This window comes from Astyanax mexicanus, chromosome 7 (assembly GCF_023375975.1).
Source record: "Astyanax mexicanus isolate ESR-SI-001 chromosome 7, AstMex3_surface, whole genome shotgun sequence".
In the NCBI taxonomy this organism is placed as follows: domain Eukaryota; kingdom Metazoa; phylum Chordata; class Actinopteri; order Characiformes; family Acestrorhamphidae; genus Astyanax; species Astyanax mexicanus.
Window position 1 is genome coordinate 3644347 of NC_064414.1, and position 25202 is coordinate 3669548.

A 25202-nucleotide genomic window follows, 5' to 3' on the forward strand; every position below is an offset into this window, starting at 1 on the left:
ACAAATTAGAAATAGGATTGGGCCTAACTAGTACACTTGTTTTTGCCTGATCAGTAAGTCATCTGGATCGACGGTTAGTGGGCTGTGATAACAGATTTAGGGAGAACTTCACATACACATACGTCTCTTAGACTGACGCCGCCTATCGGTGCTGACCTTCAGCGTGGCCGCCATATTGGATGGGTCTCCCCTGCGCCCCCAGTGCATTATTTTGTACTGATACAGCTATAATAGTCACAACTCTACCAATTTGACCAGATTTTTAACCGACCTTCAACGCTAGAATGTGTTTGAAGTAACGTCTGTTTAAATGTTAAATGGTTGTGCAAACATTGAAATGTTAACGTTGAATCAACATAATGTCCTCAACCTTCTGCCTTTTGATTAAGTATTTTACATTTCAAAACGAAAAAAACTGTTGAATGAAGGAATGAAAAGAGTTTTTATTCAATTTGCAGTTATTGGTTTTTAATATAGTGCTTCATTATCTAGGGGTATGTTCATGTTCTATTAGTTTTACTGTTGTGTTTTTGAGATCAGATGTTCAGTAAACAGATTGGTAGTGGTGGGTAACATTCTTTATACTCAGCATCACTACAGTGATGTAAGTTAATTGTTAAAACACTCTCAACAACAGGATTTTTAGTTTTTAGTGAGCTTTGGTTTATTAAAGGTTGAACATACAATGTTCATTCACTTTTCAAAATCAGCACCAAATCCAATCAATCCAACCAATCAAAATGCCAGCTGGGTAGTTTATAGAATAAAACAACAATTGTCATTTTATTTAAACATATACCTATAAATAGCAAAATCAGAGAAATTTATTCAGAACTGTTTATATACATATATTGTTTCGTCGTGTATATATGGCCTTGCTTTGTAAAGAGGTCTATCTAAAAAAAAATAGAAATGCAGTTAATACAAACTAGTTAGTAAGTTCTCTTGAAATAATACCTTTATAAAATATGAGAAATAGTGTAAACATAAAATAACATAAAATTCAAAGTTGTATTATCAAGTCAAGCTTTTCTGTAACCTCTTCATTTATAAGCTGCTATAGTGCTGCTATAAGCTGCTATAGTGCTAGCCTATAGTGAAAAGACCCAACCAATATGGCGGCGTCGCTGGATTACGCTCGAGCCCGTGATAAGGCGTCTATCTATGGTTGCTCAGTGAGCGTTTAAGGAAGTGTCAGAAAGCGGAGTTTACAGAACTGAGGTAAACATGGATAAACTGCGCCGAGTTCTGAGCGGCCGGGAGGACAACGAGGAGCTGGGTCTGACCGCGCAGGTGAGGTTCTCCGCGGGGTGAGCTCGGCTCAGTTCCCGGGGTCTGTGTTTAGTTAAGCGCGGCTGTTTCTCTACGTGCGGAGAAACTCAACCAGCTAGCCGCGGCTAATGCTAATCAGCTAGTTTACACTGCAGACTGACGGTCAGCTACGCTAAGCTAAGATAGGCTAAGCTAAGTAAATAGCCATTGACTGTAAACTTCAGACAGACGTTTATTAACTTTACTCACGTTTGTATTTATTCTTAACGGACACAATGCTATCATAGTACACTGCATTAATCTAGTGTTAGCTAAGTTAACGTTACCTAGATAAGCTAGCTTGATTAACTGACTCTCTACACTGTGAATTAAGTACTAAAATACTGTATCTGTATCTACTGGAGTATTATTTTTACTTCACTACTTTTCTTAAGTACTAAAATGCTGTATCTGTATCTACTGGAGTATTATTTTTACTTCACTACTTTTCTTAAGTACTAAAATGCTGTATCTGTATCTACTGGAGTATTATTTTAACCTCATTAACTTACTGTACTAAAGTACTAAAATACTGTATCTTTATTTACTGGAGTAACCTTATTATTTTTTACTACCACTTTTACTTTACAACATGTTTTGGATGAGTTCAATACTTTTATTTTTATTTTATTGTTACATGTTTCAATTATAAAAAATGTTTTTTTTTTTTAGATAGGCAGCAGGATAGCAATGGATTTTTGTACAGTTTGTTTGATTACAATGTCGGCTGCATGTTGTATGTGTTACACAAAGTCTATCTATAGATAGCATTTAACTAAAGCATATCTTAATTGTTACTGATATTAACTAGCTAGCTGTCAGACTACAATTTATGTTTGCTCTATAACTTACATTAGCTATCTAACCTAGTTAACATAAATTAACGAATTACAGTACCATTTAATGCGTGAACAAATGTATATGTACCAGTTTCTTGTTTACGCTTTTAACACATATATTATTAAGTGTCTACTTTAATTTTAATTTCACTGTCTGCCTGATGTAACAATTATTTGTGCCACTAACATTACATGCTTTCAGAGGATGGATGATAAGAGGTAAGGTTATGATCTCTATATATGTATAGTGTATAAAAAGTCTTTAGACTTTAGAGGGACTTTGTTGAAAGAGTGAACCTGGCTATGAAATGTGTTTAAACAGTGTGAAGTACATGTTTAGACTCTAGAAAGTAGGACACTTAAGTTGCAAGGTTTATGATTGATTTATTGACAGATAGAGATAGTTTGAACCATCACCATTAATCCTGAACAACAGTAAACAGTTATTATGTCAGACATGCACTTATGACCACAGCATTATGAGTTTATGGCATGCGTGATTTGATTTAGATGCGATACCAAAGACATACTCATACCATTGCAGATTATTGTTAACCTACAATAATAATTTTACCTCCCCATTTATAGTTTATAGAGTCTAAAATCTGTGGGTAAAATTTATCCTGTAATTCTGTTCTGTAGTTCAATTGTAGTTCACATTGTCCTTTGTCAGGGCCAAGACTTCTGAATAGAAATCAGTACCACAGAGCTGTATTTAGAATGAGTTTATATGTTGAAATACACCCACAGGAGTATGATGTCAAAAAACTTAAGAGATAAGAGAGATGTACAGGTCGTGCTGGGTATCGAAATTTAATACTAAAAAGGAATCGACAGAAATAACTCATTACTATACTATTACTATTTACATAACTGTGCCAATAAAGAGAGCACACATCGAGGTTATATAAATACGCTGTGTGAGAGTAATTGTTGCTTTATGTATTTTTTGGTTACAATAAAAAAAAGCTATCTAAAAAAAGTATTGCTTGGCTATCGGTATTTATATTGAATTTAAAGTATTATATTGGTATTGAAAACTATAAAAAAAACTATACGCAGCCCTATTGTACAGGACCATTCATACAAATAACTTGGAACTGCTGTGCATGTTCTTTAATCAGCCTTAGCTTTATGTATAATTGTTGTTTGGATGTTGTATGATCATTTGTAAACTTCTTACCTTTACTTTTTTTTTTTACTATCTTATCTGGTTATGTAAATATTCTGTGTTGTATGTCATTTGTAGTGGTTGTTATTTCCTAGATTGTTTGTAAGAATAAAAAGTCTAGTGAAGCATGTTTTAACTTTCTGTTTTGTGTGGGATGTAATGTGTTTTTTTTTAAGTATTAAATGGCTGTTTTTTATGTTTGAATGCTTCAGACTCTCGGGTCATTGTGTAGCAGGGCACAGTTTGACTGTGTGATTTCCTCCCATTGTTCTCCACAGGTGCTGGATTCCTCCACGCTCAGTTACAGCACACGGATCAAGTGGTTCGTAATATGTTTCGCTTCAGGGATTCTCTGCTCCATCCTCGTGAGTACCCCCTCTCTCCCTGTTCTCCTCGTTGCTTCTGTAACTGGGTGCAGTGGAGATCAGTACATTATTACAATAATGTGTAATTAATATGTGTATAGTTCAACAGAGTAGCCTGTACCCTTCATTCTCTGACACATAGTTTATGGTCTTTTGGTTTTTGTTGATGCAGAAAACATGGACAACAGTGACACTTAAGCTGTATGTCAGCTATTAAGACAAAAATGCTAGATTAACCACAAAAATAATTAAAAAACAGAATTTGGAGAAAAAAATATATACATATACAATGGTAAAATAAACATTTGATATGCTGCTGATTTTGCCAGTTCTCCCACCTTAAAAAAAAAGGAATGGGCAGTTCTGTATTTTTATTTTACTTTCACTTCAACTGTGAGTCACAGAATAAAAAAAAAAAACAAGAAAGTCTAAATACTTTAAAAATAATTAATTGGCATTTTATTGCATTAAAAAGTATTATTTTGTTTACCAACCAGCAAGTATTATGGATCTGACAGACCTGTTACTTATTCTTTATGAAGCTATTCCTCCTATTCTGCACTCATTACTTGTATTAGTTGCACCTTGATCCCCAAGAACACCAACCCAACTGTGAAGCATGGGGTGGAAACAACCTTCTTTAGGGATGGGAATGGATGACTGCACCGTATTGAAGAGAGAATGGACAGGGTCATGTATTGTGAGATTTTGGCCAACAACCTCCTACCTACAGTAACAGCATCGAAGATGGGTCGTGGCTGGGTCTTCCAGCATGACGATGACCCTGAAACACACAACCAGGGCAACTAGGGAGTGGCTCTGTAAGAAGCATTTCAAGGTCCTGAAGTTGAATAGCCAGTCTCCAGACCTGAGCCCAAAAAAAGTTAATGTTGCCCAGCGGCAGCCCCGAAACCTGAAAGATCTGGAGAAGATCTGTGTGGAGGAGAGGGTCAAAATCCCCACTGCAGTATTTGTGCAAATTTGGTCAAGAACTACAGGAAACGTCTGACCTCTGTAAATGCAAACAAAGATTTCTGAACCAAACATTAAGACGTTTTTTTTCCTATTGTATCAAATGCTTATATTATGCAATAAAATGCTGATTTATTATCTAAAAGTCATAAAAAAAATTACTTTATTTTTTGGATTTTTTAAAGATTCTGTCTCACAGTTAAAGTGGACCTTCAATAGAAATCACAGACCTCTCTATTCTTTGCAAAATCAAATTATTTTCTCCACTGTATATAATAGATTTCACTGGGTTCCAATACTTATTTGACGTGTGTCAAAATGCCAAGGATACAAAAGAGGAAGGCTACAGCTTTCAGACGCTACACCACTGAAGGCTGTTCCATTTTGTAGAATTCTTTTAAAAGAAGAAACACTACATGGAAATGTTCTCTCTTTCTCAGAAACGAGAAACTTTAACTGGTGTTGAAGACCTTAAGCCACACTGAAGTCCTTCATCTGCAATATAGAACTATTAACACTGTTAAGGGAAGGAAATCTTTAGGCATCAGTAAGCTGTAACATATTGGAACAGCCTGCTCTCTCTAAAACGTAAAAAGAGAAGCCTTTATATTCTAACAAAGACGCTCTTATTTCTTATTTCTGCTTGTTATTTTGCTTAGTAAAAGTGAGAGAACTGGTTTTACTTCTTTTTTCTTAAGTAAACCCTGTTCACAGTGTCAAGTTTAATGTTTACTGAGTATTTTGTCTTTCATTTCCTAAACTCCCTGAAATGTTTCACGGATCAATCGACCAATTACTATTACACTTTTCAAGCTTATTTTTAATTATTATTATTTAGTACACATTAAATAGCTTCTGGTCTATTTGATAAGCTTCTGTTTTTTTCAGTCAGAAATTCATTTAGATTGCCTGTTCATATTTCCCCAACCTTAGAAAAGCAGAGACATTCAGTATGGAACTGAATTCTAGGCCAGTCAGCAGTAGTTGCCCTTTTTTTGAGCAGTGTTGGTTTTCCTGTGGTCTTTCACCAGTCTACACCACCCCCTCCCACTCTTCTTCAGTGAGAGGATGTGTTCACTGTCAGTTGGTTTGTGGGTGTGCAGATAACAGAGAGCTGATAGTTCTCACTGTGTTAACCACCCTGCTGTGTCTGCTGACGGGTGCATGCAAAACTCTCCCCCACTGCCTGGCTGCCTGTAATACTTGTAATAGGCTGGGACTTTGTGTAAATCATAAATAAACGCAGAATACAATCATTTGCAAATGTTTTTTTAAACTACATTTAATTGAATTCACTACAAGAACAAGATATTTAATGTTCAAACTGATAAACCTTGTAAATATTCTCTCATTTTGAAAAAAGACATAAACAACACATAACTGTAAAAGTTTAGGAACACTCTAAAAACACCTGTTTGGAACATTCCACAGGTGAACAGGTTAATTAGAAACAGGTGAGTGATAATTGGGTATAAAGGGAGCATCCCTGAAAGACTCTTAACTGCATGATCAAACACTGGTCTTTTAGTTCAAGAACAACATTTCTCAACATGCAACTGCAAATTGTGCAATATGCAAATCATCGTCTTCTTTTTTTTTTTTTTTTTTTTGCACAACATCCTAACTTCATTGAAATTGGGATTGTAAAATGCAATGTTTACAATTAATTTAGCAGAACAGAACGACTCAATCTAATCTAATGATTTAAAATCATCTAAAATATTAAAAGTTTACATTTGAGTTCATTTGAAAGCCTGTTCACTCCGCTCAGTTGAAGATTGACTGTAAAGCACATTTCTATAGCCACACCACTAGATGGCAGAGTGATGCCAGCTTGTTTTCAGTATTTTTTCTAAATAACATTCATTGTTTTGTGTATGTTTGTTTTATTTTCTGCAAACAGGGCACTGCACTGCTCTTCCTACCCAAAGGACTGCCGCTGTTTGCAGTATTCTACACATTAGGAAACCTTGCAGCTCTGGCTAGGTACGTTAACCTGAACAAACTGGGTTGTTCACCTGGATTCCCCCTTAGAGTCCTCAGGCTGGGATATTTCCTGAAAATTGATTCCTCATAAATGAAGTGTGGACTTTTTAGGTTACATTTAAGAGGTTAAACAGAAAATATGAAGCATTTTGGAATTACAGCCATTTTTCTCCAAAGTCTCCTCATTTTAGAGGCTCACAATTAATTGGACCATAAATAAAATGTTAATTTTTAATGCTTTGTTGATAATCATTTTCAGGTAGTGACTTCCTGAAGTATGGAAGCCATGGACATCACCAAACTCTGGGTTTCCTCCTTGATGAGGTCTTTACTGCAGTGTCTTTAGAAACCTTGCAGGTTTCTGGGTTTTGAATTTCTGCCTTTAGTTTAGGCCTAAGTGAAAAGATCTGGTGATTGACTCGAACTCTGCAGAATATTTAAGCCTTTTCTATACTTCCTTTTTCCCATCATTCCGCTACAGGCTGATCTTTATGTTTCACCTGTCCAAAGAACACTGTTCCAGAAGTGAGCCTCTGAAATGAGGACGCATTGTAGAAAAATGGTTGTAATTGCTAAAAGCTTTATAGGATATTTTTATTCAACACCTTGAATTAAACTTCAAAGTCTACTCTTCAGTTCCAAATATTTATGGGCCTCAGTGTACTTCTGATTAGCAGCAGCAGCTCTGCACAATAGCACCAATCACTAACACCAGTGTGTGTTCCTCTCACCCATTTCACAATGCTCTTTGACTCACGAAAGCTGCGCTGGCACTTCCTGACTGAGGCTTTAATCATTCATTCTCTTCCTTAAATGAGTAAGCCTGCATGCTTCTGTCTGTCTCTTTAATGACAGGCTGTTGTTTGACTGCTTGCTATTGTTTCTGTTACATAAGTGTCCCAAAGAATGCAAAGGTCCTCTCCATGGGTACGCTGGTATTCTGTGCAGGTGACTGACTGAGCAGTATGTGATCACTGCCCCCAATGACCTGCAGTCCCTGTGTAACCTGCTGAGAATGTTCTTAGCCGTGTGTGTGTGTGTGTGTGTTTTTGTGTTTGTGTGTGTTTGTGTGTGTGTGTGTGTGTGTGTGTGTGTGTGTGTGTGTGTGTGTGTGTGTGTGTGTGTGTGTGTGTGTGTGTGTTTGTGTGTCTTGTGTATTTTAGCAGTGGCCATGTAATCGGTAGCTGATTGCATAAATAAAACAGCCAGGATTATTCTGCTAAAATCATGCGTTTTGGTTTCATAACCCTATCTGTAATAACTCAACAGGCACAAAATATAATGCTTTTATTTTATTCCCCTTCTAGTCAGCCTTTGACCAGAAACTTATGTAATGTGTGAAATTCATGAGATGTTATTTTCCTTTTTTCACAAGAAAGCAGCAAATAAAATCACCCACCCACCCACTCAAATACACACACACACACACAAACACACACACACAAAAACAGAGCGAATGTCCTTCATGAATGTGTGAAAATGAAGACATGGAGACTTAATCAGAGCACAAAGAATGTTCCCCCGTGCTAATGTTTTCAGGTTGCCATGAGATCTTGACTATTAGCTCTGTACACTGTTGATCAGACAGGTCTGTCTTGTTTTCTTAAGTCACTCCTTGGCATGAGACGGGGAGACACCGGCTCTGATCATGCTTCTCCTGCTCCAGTCTGTTTATCTTCTGGCGTTTTATTTCTCCTGGCGAGGGCGCCCACTTTGTTTGTTTGGGTGTCTGAGATCCCCATGCGGTTCCTTCGGCAGCTGGAGAAGACAGATTCAAGAAAGTGGGTCACGTTTGTGTGACGTTCCCTAATTCCGCTTTCAAAACAGACACCAGATGATACCTGATGGGGTTTATTAACAAAGTGCTAATCTCTCTACTCGTCCGTGTTCTTTTGCTGGCCTTAGTGCTGATAGGTCAGACAACATGTGCTACTGTTACTGTTACATATAAATATATATACAAATATATAAAAGTGTTAACTAATGGTGGGCAATATGGCCCTAAAATGACATCACGATATTTCAGGAGTATTTTTACGGTAACGATACTCTTGGCAATATGAAAAAACACTGAATTTAAAAATAATTATTAAATATTATTGCATACGATATGATCTAGCACACCCCTAATTAAGATATAAAAAAATACAAGAGTTTTGTAACAGAGGTCAGTGATACAGAAAGTCATGATACTAGTATTGCACTCCAAGTATCTCCATATATCCAGAATTGGAGTAAAATAAATGATACTGGACAGATATAATATGTCGCTAGTAGGTATAAAATGGGAAATGAGAACAGTGTGAATTTTCTTTTTGCTAAGAACAGCTAAAAAAAAAAAAAAAAGTAGTACCCTGATGTGATAATCAGGGGTGGGTGATATGGCACGATATTTCAGGGTATATCGTTTATGATATTCAAAAATGTTGGTGATATTATTGCTTACGATACGATAGGCACACCCCTTGTCTTGAATGCAATCATTATAATTTGTTAAAAGGTTACTTATAAGTTTGTTAAATTGCAAGATCCCAGCTGCTCACCTTTATCACAGGTATGCGTACTACTATAATATAATGTACTGTATGATAATAGCAAAAAAAGCTATGACACTCTAACAGAGCAGCATCCTTACACACAAACAGAAACACACAAAATCCTTACACACAAATCCTTACACACAAACACACAGCAGATTACAGCTTACCACACATCAGGAGAACATAAAATTCTGCCTCATACCTGTTAATCAGGCTGATTTCTAGGTTGATTTGCTTTATTTGCTGATTTCAGAGTGATTGTAAATGATGATCTTTCCAGATCCTGTATTGTGTGTTGTCTAAAAACTTCATCTAAAATCTTTTATCCTACAATCTTCTCCTGGAGCAAATCTTCTCTTCAGAGTAAATATCTTTCCAGCTTTCTGTTGAGATCTCAGTCTTTAATTTAGCTTTTCACTTGAAATCAGTATAATTGACAGTTTATAATAGTGCTTTTTATGTCTTACTAATTTAATTTATTGATTGTATTGTAATTTAATAGATTCAGTAAATGCAACATACCCTAATGATCACAACAACACATACCCAGAGTCTAGATATCCTAGTTAGAAAGCAGAACCCTTCCGTTTAACAGTTCTTTAAAATCAGTTACAGAGGAACCGGGAAGAAGTGTAATTATTAACCTCAATCTTAAGATCTTAGAAAACCCTAGAATTCCCCTGGCACTGATCCTCTCTGGCCCGTGCCCGTAGTCAGCAGGCAGGTTTACAGTGCCATCATGCTATTAAATTTTTGAGTGTCTTTATTTTCTTCCCGTAAGCATGGCTGCGTAGTTGTCATGGCACTGAGCTAAAGCTGGGAAATGATGTGTTTTCATCAATTACCTGCCATGTTTGTGCTGGTCTTTAAAGCTCTCTGGAGCACTCGGGTTCCAGTAAACATGCAGTCTGAATTAAACTCCTTTTTATTACCATTCCCTGCTGTTCATGCTTGATGAAGCAGTGGGAAAGATGAGCTTATTTGTCTGAGTTTCATCTACTGAGCATTTAATAAGCAGAGATTGAGAGATTATTGACTTGGCCATTGTCAAACATTTAGCGGTTTGTTGTTAAGCCGGTCCTGTGTGGCTTTAGTCTTGTGTTTGGGGTTATTGTCCTGCTGAAAGGTAAAAGGTGGTGGCCTATATTATACACAATTTACCTGACCGGGCTGCCAGTTAAAGATTAAAACAATAACAAATGAATAATTATATAAAATCACAATTTCATCTTAAACCATGGTCAAAAACCAAGTGGGTTTTAAAAAAAAGTTATGGCATCCATGCTAAATATGAAAAATGAAGGAAATATTCTGAAGTGAAACATGCTAAATTAATGGATTCTATTGTACTTTTGTATAGTTGAATTTCTGAATGCTCTAATGAACTGAAAATAAAATCCTAAACACTCCTTAACCAGGGATGAACCGTATTTGAATGATCTACATGTTGATCATTACATTAATTATGTATTTGAATTTGAGTTTTTTGTCCAGTTATATGTCTCAAGAGCTGAACACCACTTTTTAAATTCTGCTGAATCACCTAAAATGTCTTTGTTTTTCATGAAAAAATGATATCATTAGAATGATTTCATATCTTCATCCAACTTGTTTTATAGCTGTGATTTCAAGTATTTGAGCAGCAGTGTAACAAAGTCTTCAGAAATAAAAGTTCAGTGTAAATCTTCTGCTCCATTAATGCTAAGAGCACGCTCAGGCTAATTGTGCCCCATCAACTTTTACCTTTTACAAAAGCTTCAATTTTTTTATTATTTCGTGACGTTTTAGATTAGATGAGTAAATGGTTGGCGCAGGAGGGACCTGCTTTACGTCATCTCGATCAGAAGGGTTGCAGAAGTGATGTTTCCTCAGATGATGTGATCTAGGCGCCTGTTCTGTTCTTCTGTGTGATGTGAATGATGTCAGTGCTGGTCAACCCGAGTAGGATGGGTTCCTCGGACTGAGTCTTGGTTCCTTCCAAGGTTTCTTCCTCTTAAAGGGAGTTTTTCCTTGCCACTGTGTCACCATAAAATTGGCATCTCTGTGGTGCTGCTCATAAGAGGCGTGGACCTGTTTTTCCTGTAAAGCGGCTTTGTGACAACCTTTGTTGTAAAAAGCGCTATATAAATAAAATTGAATTGAATTGAATTGAATTGAACTGTAATGCCCAGCTCATGCATTAGACCTGGTCTGATCTAATGAACGCCTCAGTTAGTCTGCCTGAGGAACACAGTTGGGAGAACCTCAGCCCTCCAGGGGCCGAACCTTTGCCCTTCTACTCCCCCGGTCAGCGCTGGAGAGAAGGAGAGGAAATTTATCTGCGCTGCTGTGATGCTAACTTTAATTTGATTTCTCTGATGCCTCGTAGTTTCTGCCCTAATCAATCTTCTGTATTGAATTACAGCTTCTGATGCAGTCTTCAGCCGCTAGCTTGCCTCCGTCACTCTCTGTTAAACTCAAGCACTAATGCATGGCAGTATGACAGAAACCAAATCAGCATTGGCAGATAACTGTTTCATTCACATTAGCTCAATATTTGGAACTGATACATATTTATGGAGATGCATTTAAATAGGTTGTGTTCCAGATGAGCAGAGGTGCTATTAGAGGTATTGCATGGAATGCACAATATCCAATATTAGTAATGGCCCAAAACATTTGGTTTACTGTATTTTCCAAGCTAAATTAATCACTGTTTTAATAACATATGGATGGCACTGTGCTGGTTAGATTAGTAGATTCTGTGGTTTGATATGATATATGCATTTAAGGCTCTAGGATGCAGCTATCGCCCAATGCTAGCTAGGCTAACAGACTGCAGATTAGGTCTGGGTATCATTTTTTTTTATTTTTGATACCGGTACCGATACCCAAACAATATTTATTTGATACATATTTCTAAATTGTACCCAAAAAATATATAAAAAAAATGCTTATTATTACTAAACAACATATGTTTTTAATAGCCAACATGAGTATTCTCATTCTCTTACTGTAACCTTGAGAGAGTGACCATGTTTGTGGCACTTTATTAAGAACAAGAATCATTGTTTGTGCTTAAACTACAAATATTTTTCCTACGCATATACTCTATGCATTTCAGTTTTAAGAGTTCTTTTTGAGAAATGTCAGCATTAAATTGATAAAATTATTATTATATTAGTGGTGTCAATCACTTAAAAATTAATCATATTGAATTTCGATACCCAGCGCTACTGCAGATGTTTGAGAATGTTAAATGGCTATTAATGCTGTCTCTGTTCTCGTCCAGCACCTGTTTCCTGATGGGCCCGCTGAAGCAACTGCAGCGCATGTTTGAGCCGACCAGACTCATAGCCACCTGTGTCATGCTGGTAAAGATCAAACCTCCTTCACTGTCTCTTCTACTCCTCTTCCACACCGACAGAAAAACGTCAGAAAAAAATGATTAAAGCTGCAGAATTCTGTAAGGGATTAGAATATAAGTGTAAGAAAGAATGTGTTCTGTAGTGAAAACAGGAGAGACAATATGTGGAATAAACTCCACATATCTTTTAATTCCATTAGAGAAGCAGCATAAGATAACCAAGCGTGTCAGACTTAAGTCTATTAAAAGTCTTTTCAGAGTTTTTCAAAGTCGTCTGCTGTATGGTTAGCATAACTTGGTTCTGTACTATTTAAAAGGTTTGTGCTTCCACATTTTAAAGTAGTAAGGTAACACAAGCTGGTTTGACCCCAGAAGACAAGTGGACTCAACCTCATTAAAGCCCTGGCTGAGAGTGTAATGAGGCTGAGCTTAGGCAGCCCTTCTCTTTCTGTTCTGTAAATACGATCACACACACACTCAGCAGCCAGCTAGGCCTTGTGGAGGACGACTTCTTCTGCAATCAAAGATCAAAGTTTTAGCACTGCTTAAGAGCTCTTGGCGGTTCTGTGGTGTTGTGGTAATCCAGCGAAGCAGGCAGAGCTAAACCAAGTGACCCTTTATCCTGCCTGTGAGTTTTAGTTTTAGGGGTCCGCAGTGTTTGCTGTATCTCAAGTCTTAAGTAATATCGCTATATTTTCATATGAGGCATAAGAAGGGTATCTATTAGGGGCGTAAGAAAATATCGATATATCAAAGTAAAGTGCGATATTTTGTTATGCAATACTGCATCAATTAAAAAAATACAGTATATATATATATATATATATATATTTAATTAGTAGCTTAGATGTAAAGATTGGTGCATTTATTTTTGGGTTGTGATTAAACTGTGACCAATAGGAAGCAGTGTTGTACTGTTCTGACTGGATTTATTCAAATTTTATAAATATATATTTTTAAACTATAACAGTTTGAAACCATTTTAAAGTTTTTTCAATAATTTGTTTTGTTGTTTACAATGTTGCAATATATTGTGATATATCAAATCATAACTCCTGCATCAAACGTTTTTGCCAATACACAGCCATTATTTATAAAGATATAGACAATGTTGCTTTCCACAGATCACCTTTCTCTTCCCATCACAGAAAAATATGTATGTGTATAGATTTATCGAAAGTTAAAAAAGTAAAAAAAAACTCAATCTGAACTTTTTATTTACTTATTTACTTTTCCTTAAGCAGTAAAGATGCACTTTTTTTCTTCAGAAACCACACTGTATGTTTTATGTTTATGTTCCTTACTTTAGGCTACGTGAAGTGAAAAAAAAAAACATTTATTTGAAGAATCTGCTCTATATAATTAATTTGTGTAATATGAATAGACTTTTAGGTAGTTTTGATGATATAAAATGCTGCTAGGACTACAAGGCAACTCTACGATACAGGATATAGCACTGAAGGTAAATAAAAGTGCTTGTGTAAAATCTGGAACATGTAGTTTTGTCTCAGACGTGTCTTTTTGTTATTACCTTAAACATGTAAAAATATCAATCCGCTTATAGTTTATTGCCATTCATCATTGTTGCTCCATATCGCCAAGCTCTAATATTAATAGTTCAGGGTGCTTGTTCATTTAGCAGTCATTTCTCGAATGCCAAATCGGACCATATGGGATTATCCCAGCTTTATAAATCCCTGTCCCAAATGAGGAGCCAGAGTTCCAGAAGTGTCCTGGCCAGACTCTGAACTCTCTTTTTAATGCAGACCAGCTGTTAAACACCATTCTGTGCTGTTCTTTAAAAGATTACTGATCATCTAATAATGGGTTTGCATATGTGTACATTAAACTGGCTTTTATATAATTGAAATGTCTTTTAATGTGTGTGTTTTCATGTGTGTGTGTCCCCTTTCTCCCCAGCTGTGCCTCGTCCTGACATTATGTTCAGTCTTTTGGGTAAGCAGCTTTTTATAATACTCTTTATAATACTAGTTTAACAAGAGACTTGATTTAATAAGGCGTTTTTTTTTTCCTGGAGCTGGTGTTGGCACTAATTAATCTAAAACTGACATTTATTATACAGTTAAAAAAAACCTCTCATTGTTTGTTTGCTCTTTTTGTAATAGTGGCATAAAAGAGTGCTGGCCATCATCTTCTGCATTTTACAGTTCTTGGCCATGACGTGGTAAGTTATGAGTTCTAAACTCATTTTATACTCCTTCTGCTTTGCTGATGTGGCTTTTTATTTTTACTGCAGACTAATTAGGTGGGAGGTACACCAACATTTATTGTGTGATCTGTCCAAAACCAGACGCAACCATGAACTTAAACAGCTTTAAAACTCAATAAAAAAGCAAAACACTGTTGAGGAAACTCTGCTTTACTGACAGTGGAAAAAGCACTGCCAGTATTAAAAGAAAATAGTGACTTATTTCATTTAATTGACTGACAGCAATGGAGAATTGGAACATTAAAGTTAGTCCAGAAAACAAAAATAGACAGACAGACAGACAGACAGAAGGACAGATAGATAGATACTTTATTTATCCCGAAGGACAGTTAGGCATCCAGCAACAACAACACAATACAATAAGAAACATATTCAAACATTAAAACAAAGAAGAATAGAAAATATATAAGGCAATAAAAAACTTACTATACAAGGTAAATGAACCAATAAGATTAACTCAACACAATCGCTCATTGTGCTACAATATTTATTTATTAATATTTTGTACCCAACATGAATTTTTAGATGGCCTTTAAGCCTATAGCACACTTTTTCTGTGCTATTAAGTACAAAAAAAAGAAGTTAATCTGTGTCAGTATATGAAGGTGTCTCTGATTGCTCACCTTGACCCTAAAGTGTGTGTGTGTGTGTGTGGGTGTGGGTGTGAGCCTCGACTTACCCTGTTAAATCCAGTTAGGGTGTAAAGACATGGGATGCGGGCCACACACGTTCAGCCATGCTGTGCCCAGCAACTTGGCAGCCACTTCTTCTCCTCTCTGGCCCACGGCCACCTGGAAGCTCCATCAGCTAGCAGGGCCTGATTAGGCCTTAATTAAGCTGTACGCTTTGCCATTAACTGCATGCTGCTGTGTTCCTTTAGTGGGTTTGATTCTTTGGCAAATCAAGAAAAAAAGAGCTAAAGTGAACATGTGTCCAGGCTGAGTGAAAGAAGGGTAGAAGGGCTGTTGGTGGAAATGCAGAACTCCTCAGAACTAAGCAATGAATTACAATAACCCTAAAAAATATACATGCAGTATGCAAACTGATACTGATAAGTTAGTGCTGCAACGATTAGTCAATATAATCGACAATGTTGATTATTTAAATTGTGGACTACAAATTTCATTGTCAACTAATTGTTAATTTGTAACAAAAGTGCACAAAAGTGCCCAAACGCAACAGATTACATATTTAATCACTAAAAATCAGTACTTTCCATGTTTACACAACATTCAGATATTTAAATGCCATTTAAATCTCATGTTCTGCAGTTTCTATTGTTTTAAGGGATAGAGGACATGGCAGAAATAATCATTGACTAATCGACTAATCGAAAAAAAAAATTGTTAATAATCTTACAGTTTAGTATATTCGAGGTCAGTATTCAGTAGAACAAAATATATTAAAGAATGTATTTTCTGTTTTTACATATTGTCCCTTTTTTATTTCTTCTTGACATAATGTAGGTAGATGTTGGTAGATGTTAATTTTTTTACAATTAAATTTTTTTTCATGAAAGCAGTGGTGTGTTGGTGGATTATTGATTATAAATGATTATCATATTATCGTTTACGATGTTGCTACATAGCTAAATGCTAGCAGAGATCAGAAGGTCTGACAGACAGCCGGAAGTACCTGCGTGACCACGTCTCTTTCCTATAGCTGAGAGTCAGACAGAGAGGCAGAGGATGGAGGCAGATGGGCAGCGTCTCCAGCTCACTAAAGCAGCTAAGCGTATGTGTTAGCCTGGAGAACAGAGCTGCTAATCTGATCTCTATAAGCACATCTTGACCCTTTCTGTTGGCCTCAGGCACCACACAGGTGTGCAGACTCAGAATAGCAGTGAGGGCTGGAGAATGAGACGCAAATGCTTTGCATTAGGGGTGTGACGATACACTGTTCGCTATTCTATTTTTTTTTTTTTTTTTTTTACAATATTTTAAACAGATGTGAATTAAGAATTTTTTTTTTCTAAATTGTGAACAATAGGGGTGTAACGATGCACAAACTTTGAATACATCATTTTTTTTATATTTCTTAACTGTATAAACAATGCCAAATGCATCTTATATAAATGCATGTGCTGTTTAATTTTTTAAGATTATTTTTCTGATTTTTTTAGGTGATCTAGAGTGAAAGTATCTGTTGTGTTGTATTGTGTAAGACATTCAAGCTGAACAGTGGTGAAAAGTAATGAAGTAAATGAAAATACTCTGCTTAAATTGATTTTTTTGTTTATCTTTACAAAAGTATTTCCATTTTTGTGACTTTAGTTTATTTTAATTCATCTGCATTTCAGATTATAATATATTTTTAACTCCACTACATTAACGAAAATCTATCATTCTTTCGGCACAGCGCGGACATCCCTTCACTAAATGCCTCATGGCGGAACAGGCCACGGCTTCCACAAGCCACGAAGAGAGAAATGACCGATTCATAACAAACCCTGCAACAAAAAATTGTACAGTTTACTCTGGCTGTTGATGGGCTTCAGTCTAATATTAGTGATTATTTATTATGTGCCCTTTGCTTACGCCCACTGGTTCTCTAAACACAAGAGGTCAGAATTCCGTCGGTACAATGCATGAAATTTCATATTAACAGAATGTGGAATCACTTCACACACGTCAGTGGGTCAGGCTTTATTGGTCGTATAATTGCCATCGTTTTTACTGACTGTACGTTCTTGTTCCCCCTCTGTGACTCACTGAGCTTCAGTAGACTACCTGCCGAGGACGAGCACTGTGGCAACCGTACACACCAAGACACACACACACACACACACACGAACACACACACAGAGCCCAGTCACTGTTAGTCAGAGCAGAATACAGGCAGCATGACTGCAGCCTGATCATGTGTAACAGCAGGATGCCATACATGCCTAGATGGTCCAGTCTGTTAATACAGCATCTGTCTGGCTTAAGCTTCATTAAGACTTGACCAGCTATTTTTAAAGCTTTAAATCTCTAACATGGATCTAAAATGACTAATTCACGATAGAAGGTTAGAGCCTTCTTAACTTCTGATGCAAGTAAATGTAATAGGTTTTGATTCCAAGTCATTTAAAAAGCATTTATGTTTAGTCTAATAGTCAACATTAGATATAGAAAATACTGTGGCAACATAAAATAGTATGTACATTTTATGTAGTTTATTTATATAGAGGAGGATAATATGCTGTGGCATTTAACATAAAATGATAAACTAAAAGAAAGAAAAGAAACATTTTGCTGAAAGTTGAATATGTTTTTTTTTTTTGTTTGTGTGGTTTTTTTTGCCGGTTGCCATTTTTTCGCCTATGAATTTATTAAATAGCCTAAATACACACAGAAAATTTGGCACTGTTGAATTAACACTTTTAATGGTAACTTAAATGTTCAAATTTAAACAAAGAAAGTGTTGATTTTACGCTGGTAAATATGCTGTGTATTTTACAGTTACAAATCTACAATAAAAAAAACATTTATTGAATACTTCTAGTATAGTACTAGTACTAAGCAAGATTTTGGTTATATTCCATTTTGGTATACATTATTTGGACTTTACACTTTAATTTTTTCAGCCAAAAACATCCATTTTCTATTTTATGCCAAATATTTGTTTGCCAAATATTCATGGTACACAAATATTTGATGTATCCCTAATTGAAATATATATATATATATATATATATATATATATATATATATATATATATATATATATATATATATATATATATATACAGATTAATTTCTGCTGATGATTTTCTCTTTTTGCTTACCAGTATCCGCTGCTGGCTAGTTCTCTAATTCTCTAACAGACAGACAGACAAAGACATTCCTTCCCTTTGTTTTTTCTATCATTTCCAGACGCTTTATTGAAATAAGACATTAAATAAATAAGTAATAAAAGGGTTTTGAGTATCTATATGGTCGAATAGGCACGTCCTTCCCTGTTAGGTACATAATTCATTATTTATAGAGACTTTTCTCCTATGGTACACAGCAGTGTCTTTTCAAATGCAGGAATCACTAAATTACTAAATAGAGAGTTTAAACTGCAGCTTTAGGTTTAAAACTGATTGATTCTGGATTGATTATTTTAATTGTTGTACTAAATTTGGTTAAAGGTGCATTTGGAAACTAAGTCTATTACATAAGTCTGTTATATTAACATTTCCCATTTATTTGGAAGTCATGGTCTAACCCCAGTGTGTTGGCTTATCTGTGACGCTGTGATGGATTATTTGGCTCTAATACAGTTATTCCACAAATGTCACTCCCACCTGTCAGTTTATTTGCAGCTTAACTGCCTTTTATTATGATGTGTATGGTTAGTAGTGAGTAGTGTGTTTTAGTTTGTGATATATATTTTTTTTTTCTTTTTGAATTGTGCTAAAAAATATATTACATCTTACAATACATCTTTTTTTTTGTCTTTCAGGTACAGCATTTCATACATTCCTTTTGCTCGGTAAGCTAAAACAGTTTCTTTTTTTGCAGATTCAAGGATATATATATATATATAGACCACTTAAAATGTATTATGTATTAACAATAAAAATATGTGTTAACAATAACCAGGGTTATTCCACCAAATATTGATTTTTGAACTCTTTAAAGTTGTTGTCTTTGCATTATTTGAGGTCTGAAAGCTCCATTTTTCATTTTCTGCAAATAAATGCACAATATATAGAGAAGAGAAAAAAATTAATAATAATAAATAAATAAAGAAAATATATATATATATATATATAGAGAGAGAGAGAGTTCTTGTTAAAAAAATCAACTGTTTAAAATCAATAATTAATCATGTAGTTATCATATAATCTTATCAGTTCAAAGAAGCTGTTGTCCAATTTTTAAACACACACACTTCCCTTTAATCAACGTTTGTCTTGGTGTTATTTACGAGACGTGTGTAAGGTAGGTACGTTCTGTAGTTCTGTTCTGCTTGGCTGAAGAGATCAAATATCACAATGCAATTTAAACCACCGGTGCGAGGAGAACAGTACGTCTCCAAAAGGCAACTCTGTGTTTTTCTGGAGAGGCTGAATGAAAACATGTTGTTATTTACCCATGGCTCCACAGATCCACGGCTGTTGTCCTCCACCATATGGCGCTAATCCTCTCGTGGAGCACGTCGGTCTCCCAGTGCCACGCTAAAAGAGCCGGTTGTTGTTTTGTCCCCCTCCCTGCTCCCCCATTCGAGCCACATAAGGCTCAAATTTGTTTAATTCCTTAATACAGAAGTCAAAAAGCCATCCCTGTTATTCTGGGAACTTATCCAGCTGCAGGCGTCATCAGCTTCTGATTGGGTCTCTGCTTACACCCATGACGTTAGATTAGACAATGGGCTGCTGATTAGACAATAGAGGATCTTGTATTGTTGATGATGGAGATTTTCTATCTAATAATCTAATGTTACTGAAAGTTTTTTTTACCTCCACCTGTATTTGGTGGATGTATATATACTCTTTAGTAAAGAATAAATGCTCCTGTATGGTTTAATAAAAAGCCAAAATAATATAAATGGATCTTAAATGGATCCGTTTTCACACCTGTAGTTTTGTAGTTTTCTCTGATCCAGATCAGTTGATGAGTTTGTTTCCTTGGAGCGTTTCCTCCTCAGGAGCAGGAAAGGTGCAGGAGCAGGAAAGTAAATACAGCGAGAAATACTTGCGTAGTTACTTGACCACGAGCAGTGAACGCTGCACACACAGTGTGTTTAGTGTGTAAACAGTTTAGCATGGAGCAGCATGCTTAACTGCACCTGAGCAGCCATTTACCTCAAAATAAAATAGTATATTTGATAGTCGGGTCGGATCGAGACCGGATCACATTCTCACCACAAGCGGTTTGGAACCGGAATGTGAATCACCTCTTTTTAATATATTACTTAGCAGCCACCTAACAACACCATAGCAACCACCAATGATAGCACATAAGCAACCACTGGGTAACACCTTGGTAACCAGCTAGCAACACCATAGCAACCATTTAGTAACACCATAGAAACCGCTTAGCAAATCTATTTCAGCCACCATAGACATCAAATTATCCAGCTGCAGGCGTCATCAGCTTCTGATTGGGTCTCTGCTTACACCCATGACTTTAGATTAGACAATGGGCTGCTGATTAGACAATAGAGGATCTTGTATTGTTGATGATGGAGATTTTTATCTAATAATCTAATGTTACTGAAAGGTTTTTTGACCTCCACCTGTATTTGGTGGATGTATATCCACCTAGCAACACCATGGCAACCACCAGAGACACCAGAGACATAGCAACCAGCCACGAATTAGCACTGCAATCACACACTCGCAGTTTTTGCAGGAGTGGCAATCTAGTTATTTATTTATTTGTACAGTAAAGAGCAGAAGCTTGTCCCCATCTGCAGGCCTGTCTGCCGCCCCCCACCGAGCCGGGGGTGCTTCAGTGTGTGGCTCCTAATACAGCCTGACAGCCGTGGAGCCCCTGAACCCCACTCTTCCGCCTCACTGCCTGCAACGCTCTTCGGGGAGCAGGGAGGCACGATAAGAGTGTTTTGAGAAGAGAAGCTGCTTTGTCTCATAAACCCACCCCACCTGCTGAATGTGTGTTATTAAATTTCCTTTTTTTTGTATTTTAGTCCTGGCTTTCAACAGGGTTCAACAGTTAGCAAACAGTCTGTGTATATATGTTTATTTTTTTCCAATACAGGCCCATAATACAGAGAATACAAATATTTCCCTACAGAAACTACAGGGTAGTTTTGCTTCTATTGTTTTGCCACTCCATAGAAAAATGAATTGTTCCTCCTACAGACAGGAATTTGAATAATGGCAGCATTAAAATGAGGAAGCAGCAGCAGAGAAAGGAGTAATGTTATGATTAGTTGGTGGATTGAATAATAGTCAGTTCCTTGATGACTTGATTCTTTTGTTGTATATAATACCAGGTCGTGTATTTCTTTATTTCTTGTCTGCTGTATTCATTAGAAATGTTATTATAGACGCTCCCTTCTGAAAGCATGGACTGTTGTTTATTGAGAGGCCCAAAAGCCGCTTGGTTAAGACCATTTTCATTGGGTGTTTATTGGATTAGTGGGGACTGGGGGCTACGTCACAGGCTGTTGTTTAGCTGATCCTGTGTTTTCGGACGTGAAGCTATTTTCTTAATGAGAGTGATGCTCTCTGCCCTGCGGCCCTCCGCCCCCTACCCCCCACCCCTCTCTTGCCTCATCCGTGAAGTGGCAGCATCACTGCCTGTCCAGTAGAGTAACCCACACAATGATCCCTCAACGTATTTCACCCATCCTCTTAATGTGTATTAAGCCCATAATGTGGTTTTACCCCCCTTAAACTCCACATTAAACATGACCATCCTATTATTTTTAGGGTCGTTTATCATCTTTAAATAAATTCATAAATATATATCATGCTTAGAAATAATATAAAGCCATTAAAACACAAAGAAGATTTCCTTCTCAGTTTTCAGTTTTATAAAAAGTGTGTGTGTGTTTAATCTGCTGATTTTATTAAACCCATATATACAGCTATGGGGGGAAAAATGAGACCACTTAAAAATTATGAGTTTCTTTCATTTTTACCAAATTGCAAACATGTGGAATATATTTATGAGGAAGATGGATGATCACAAACCATCAAACCACCAAACTGAACTGCTTGATTTTTTTTGCACCAGGAGTAAAGTTATCCAAAAGCAGTGTGTAAGACTGGTGGAGGAGAACATGATGCCAAAATGCATGAAAACTGTGATTAAAAACCAGGGTTATTCCACCAAATATTGATTTCTGGACTCTGAATTTTATGAATATGAACTTGTTTTCTTTGCATTATTTGAGTTTTTTTTTGTTTGTTATTTTAGCCCTTTTTATTTTCTGCAAATACATTCTATAAATGACAATATTTTTATTTGTAATTTGGGAGAAATGTTGTCTGTAGTTCATAAAATGAAACAACAATGTTCATTTTACTCAAACATGTATCTATAAATGCCAAAATCAGAGAAACTGATTCAGAAAATGAAGTGCTCTCTTAATTTTTTCCAGAGCTGTACTAAATAAAAATTCTTCAGACATTTGGAAAGAGTTAATTGAATTAACGTATGCTGCTGAGAGAGACTTCTGAGCTTTTTGTTAAAGGCTATTTAAGTAGTCAACATAAATATATATCACGTGACACAAACTTAGGTAACAATTTAAATTATTATATAGTAGTTTTCTGGAGGTTAAAAATGCTCTGGTCCTGTTGACCCCAAAGATAAAGGGCTTATTCAGCTCTTCACACGCTACGCTCTTCTCCGCACTCTACAGCCAGGGGACGCATTGCCTACAGATTTCATCATAACCGCTCAGAACTTAATCATCATTTATTCATTTCCATTCGTTTTCAAAGCTAAGCGTTGAACCGGTGGTCTGACATCCTACTGTAGCGTCAGATTCTATGTTGGGAGGTTGGGAGGCTGGGGTTCGGATGAGATTGCGCTTGACCTGTGTGGACGGAGAGGATGGAGGGGATGGAGGGGGTGGGGGAGGATAGGTCTAGAGGTATGCAGGGATGGGATGATGTCAGCCGGCCACTTCTTAATGAGCCCCTCCCCTCCCATCTCCTCCTCTTAACCTTCACTGTTTTCACACCTCCTCCTTTCAGAATGCTGAGCAGCAGGAGAGTCTGCATAGCAACACGTTTAAGGAGAGAGAGAGAGAAAGAGAGAGAGAGACATCCACAGAGAGAAGAGGGATGGAGAAAGGGAAAAGGAGAGATAAAGGGGGAGGCGGGAGGCGGAGGTGGCTGTGGAAGCGGAGGCAAATAAGGCTCTGTGACCTTGTTCTGCTGTTGCCGTGGTGACTGTGAGGGTTGCATCATCCCTATGCCAGCGTACCTGGTGTGATGGGCGGTGCGACGCTCCAAGCATGTGCCACTTCTGCCCGCCAAAACAGAATAAAATATGCAGCAGCTCCGCCCAGACGCAACAAAGAAAGGAAGGAGCCGGTCCAAAACAAAAACTGTGGATTGGGTGTTACGAAAACATTATTATTATTATAATGGAGGGTTTAAGTTGTAATTTCCTCCCAGGGCCAGATTTTGCCTTATGCTTATGCATGTGATGATTATCCTAATAGATTTGTTTAGCTTTGCTTTTTTTAGTATATAAATATATTTATGATTACATAAAATACTGAATAATTTATTATGTGTGTCTACAACTACTAGACCAAGTATGTTGTATTGTAATGATTGTAATGAATTTAAATGAAAGTATCACAGTATAACATCAGTATCAGTATTAAATTGTGCTGTGCTTTGTCTCTTCACAGGGATGCAGTCATAAAGTGCTTCACCACCTGTTTGAGTTAAAGCTGCTTCCCTCAGCACCTCAATGTGACGTCAGCTCGAAATATGCAAGACAAGTATATAAATATGTATATGTAAAATATTTTATTCTGAAGATTTATTCTGTTTTCTTTTTCTCTGTATCCAAGCATTAACCAAACATACAGCATTTTGTGATTTTTAGATATTTCAGTTCGCTAATATACATTAACAAATGATAGTCAGTAGGGTGAACTGAGGGTGATTGTGTGACATTGTTTAAGCTTTTGTGCCATTACTGGAAAAAATGATCTATTACTGTAGTACTAAATATTTTGTGGTTTCACAGTCGGGGTTCAACAAGATTTGTTTTTTTGTATCGCTAAACTGTTCCATTTTACCTGATCCCAATCACCTTCAATTCACTCTATAATAAAAAGGTAAATAACATTTACCTTTAATGGAAACAAATGATTTTTCTTTTGTTATCTCTCTTTAATTTCACTCAATGTGTGTGTGTGTATGATTTGCTGAATGAACATTTTGTGCCTTAAATGAATATGTATTTAAGAAATTTTCTCAGATTTTTTTAAATAGTGTGATTTTTTGAAATAATGGATATTAAGAGAGACTGCTGAGCTTGGTGCCTTGTTTTGCTCTATCACATGACCTGCATTTTGTAATTTGAAAGCATTAATGTCTGTTTTTGTTAACAGAATATTTGAACTGTGCAATAATGAACTGCAGTTCGTCTAATAAACTCACTCCAACACTTTCTGTCATGCTGATGCCGGTCGGTCATTAATTCATTCGCCTCCCATCTGTTCTGTAATGCGTCGTTTAAGCGGAACGCAGGCTGCCCAATGTGTTTTCCGGTCTTTGTTCAGATTGGGGGTGTAGGAGAATGCGACAGACTGGCGGCTTGTCACGTATGACGTTATGATATATGATATGATGGCAGAGTGGAGGCTGTCTGGCTCTCGCTGCACAACCTGCAGCTCACTTTGCACAAAGCAGATGAGCTGATGTTCCCCACCTCATCCCACTCAACCCCCCCCCCCTCCCTTCCTCTCCTTTCTCTTTTCATTCTCTGTCTATATCTTTCTTTCTTTTTCTCTCTCTGATGCCAGTTTTA

The 25202-nt window shown here is 36.6% G+C and overlaps 1 protein-coding gene and 1 long non-coding RNA gene across 2 annotated transcripts; one reads left to right on the forward strand and one right to left on the reverse strand.

Moving 5' to 3' along the window:
- Positions 1-1136: 1136 nt before the first annotated feature.
- On the forward strand, positions 1137-24844 carry sft2d1 (SFT2 domain containing 1). Its single transcript, XM_007238547.3, has 8 exons — positions 1137-1293; positions 3600-3686; positions 6562-6644; positions 12456-12537; positions 14451-14486; positions 14657-14715; positions 19192-19221; positions 24073-24844. The coding sequence occupies exons 1-8, from the start codon at positions 1228-1230 to the stop codon at positions 24110-24112; spliced, it is 483 nt and encodes a 160-aa protein (XP_007238609.3). The 5' UTR covers positions 1137-1227; the 3' UTR covers positions 24113-24844.
- LOC125802978 (uncharacterized) lies at positions 7764-19933 on the reverse strand. Its single transcript, XR_007440026.1, has 3 exons — positions 19825-19933; positions 15440-15651; positions 7764-8402 (listed from the first exon to the last, which is right to left on the reverse strand). It is a non-coding gene; the product is annotated as an uncharacterized LOC125802978 (long non-coding RNA).
- Positions 24845-25202: the final 358 nt, after the last annotated feature.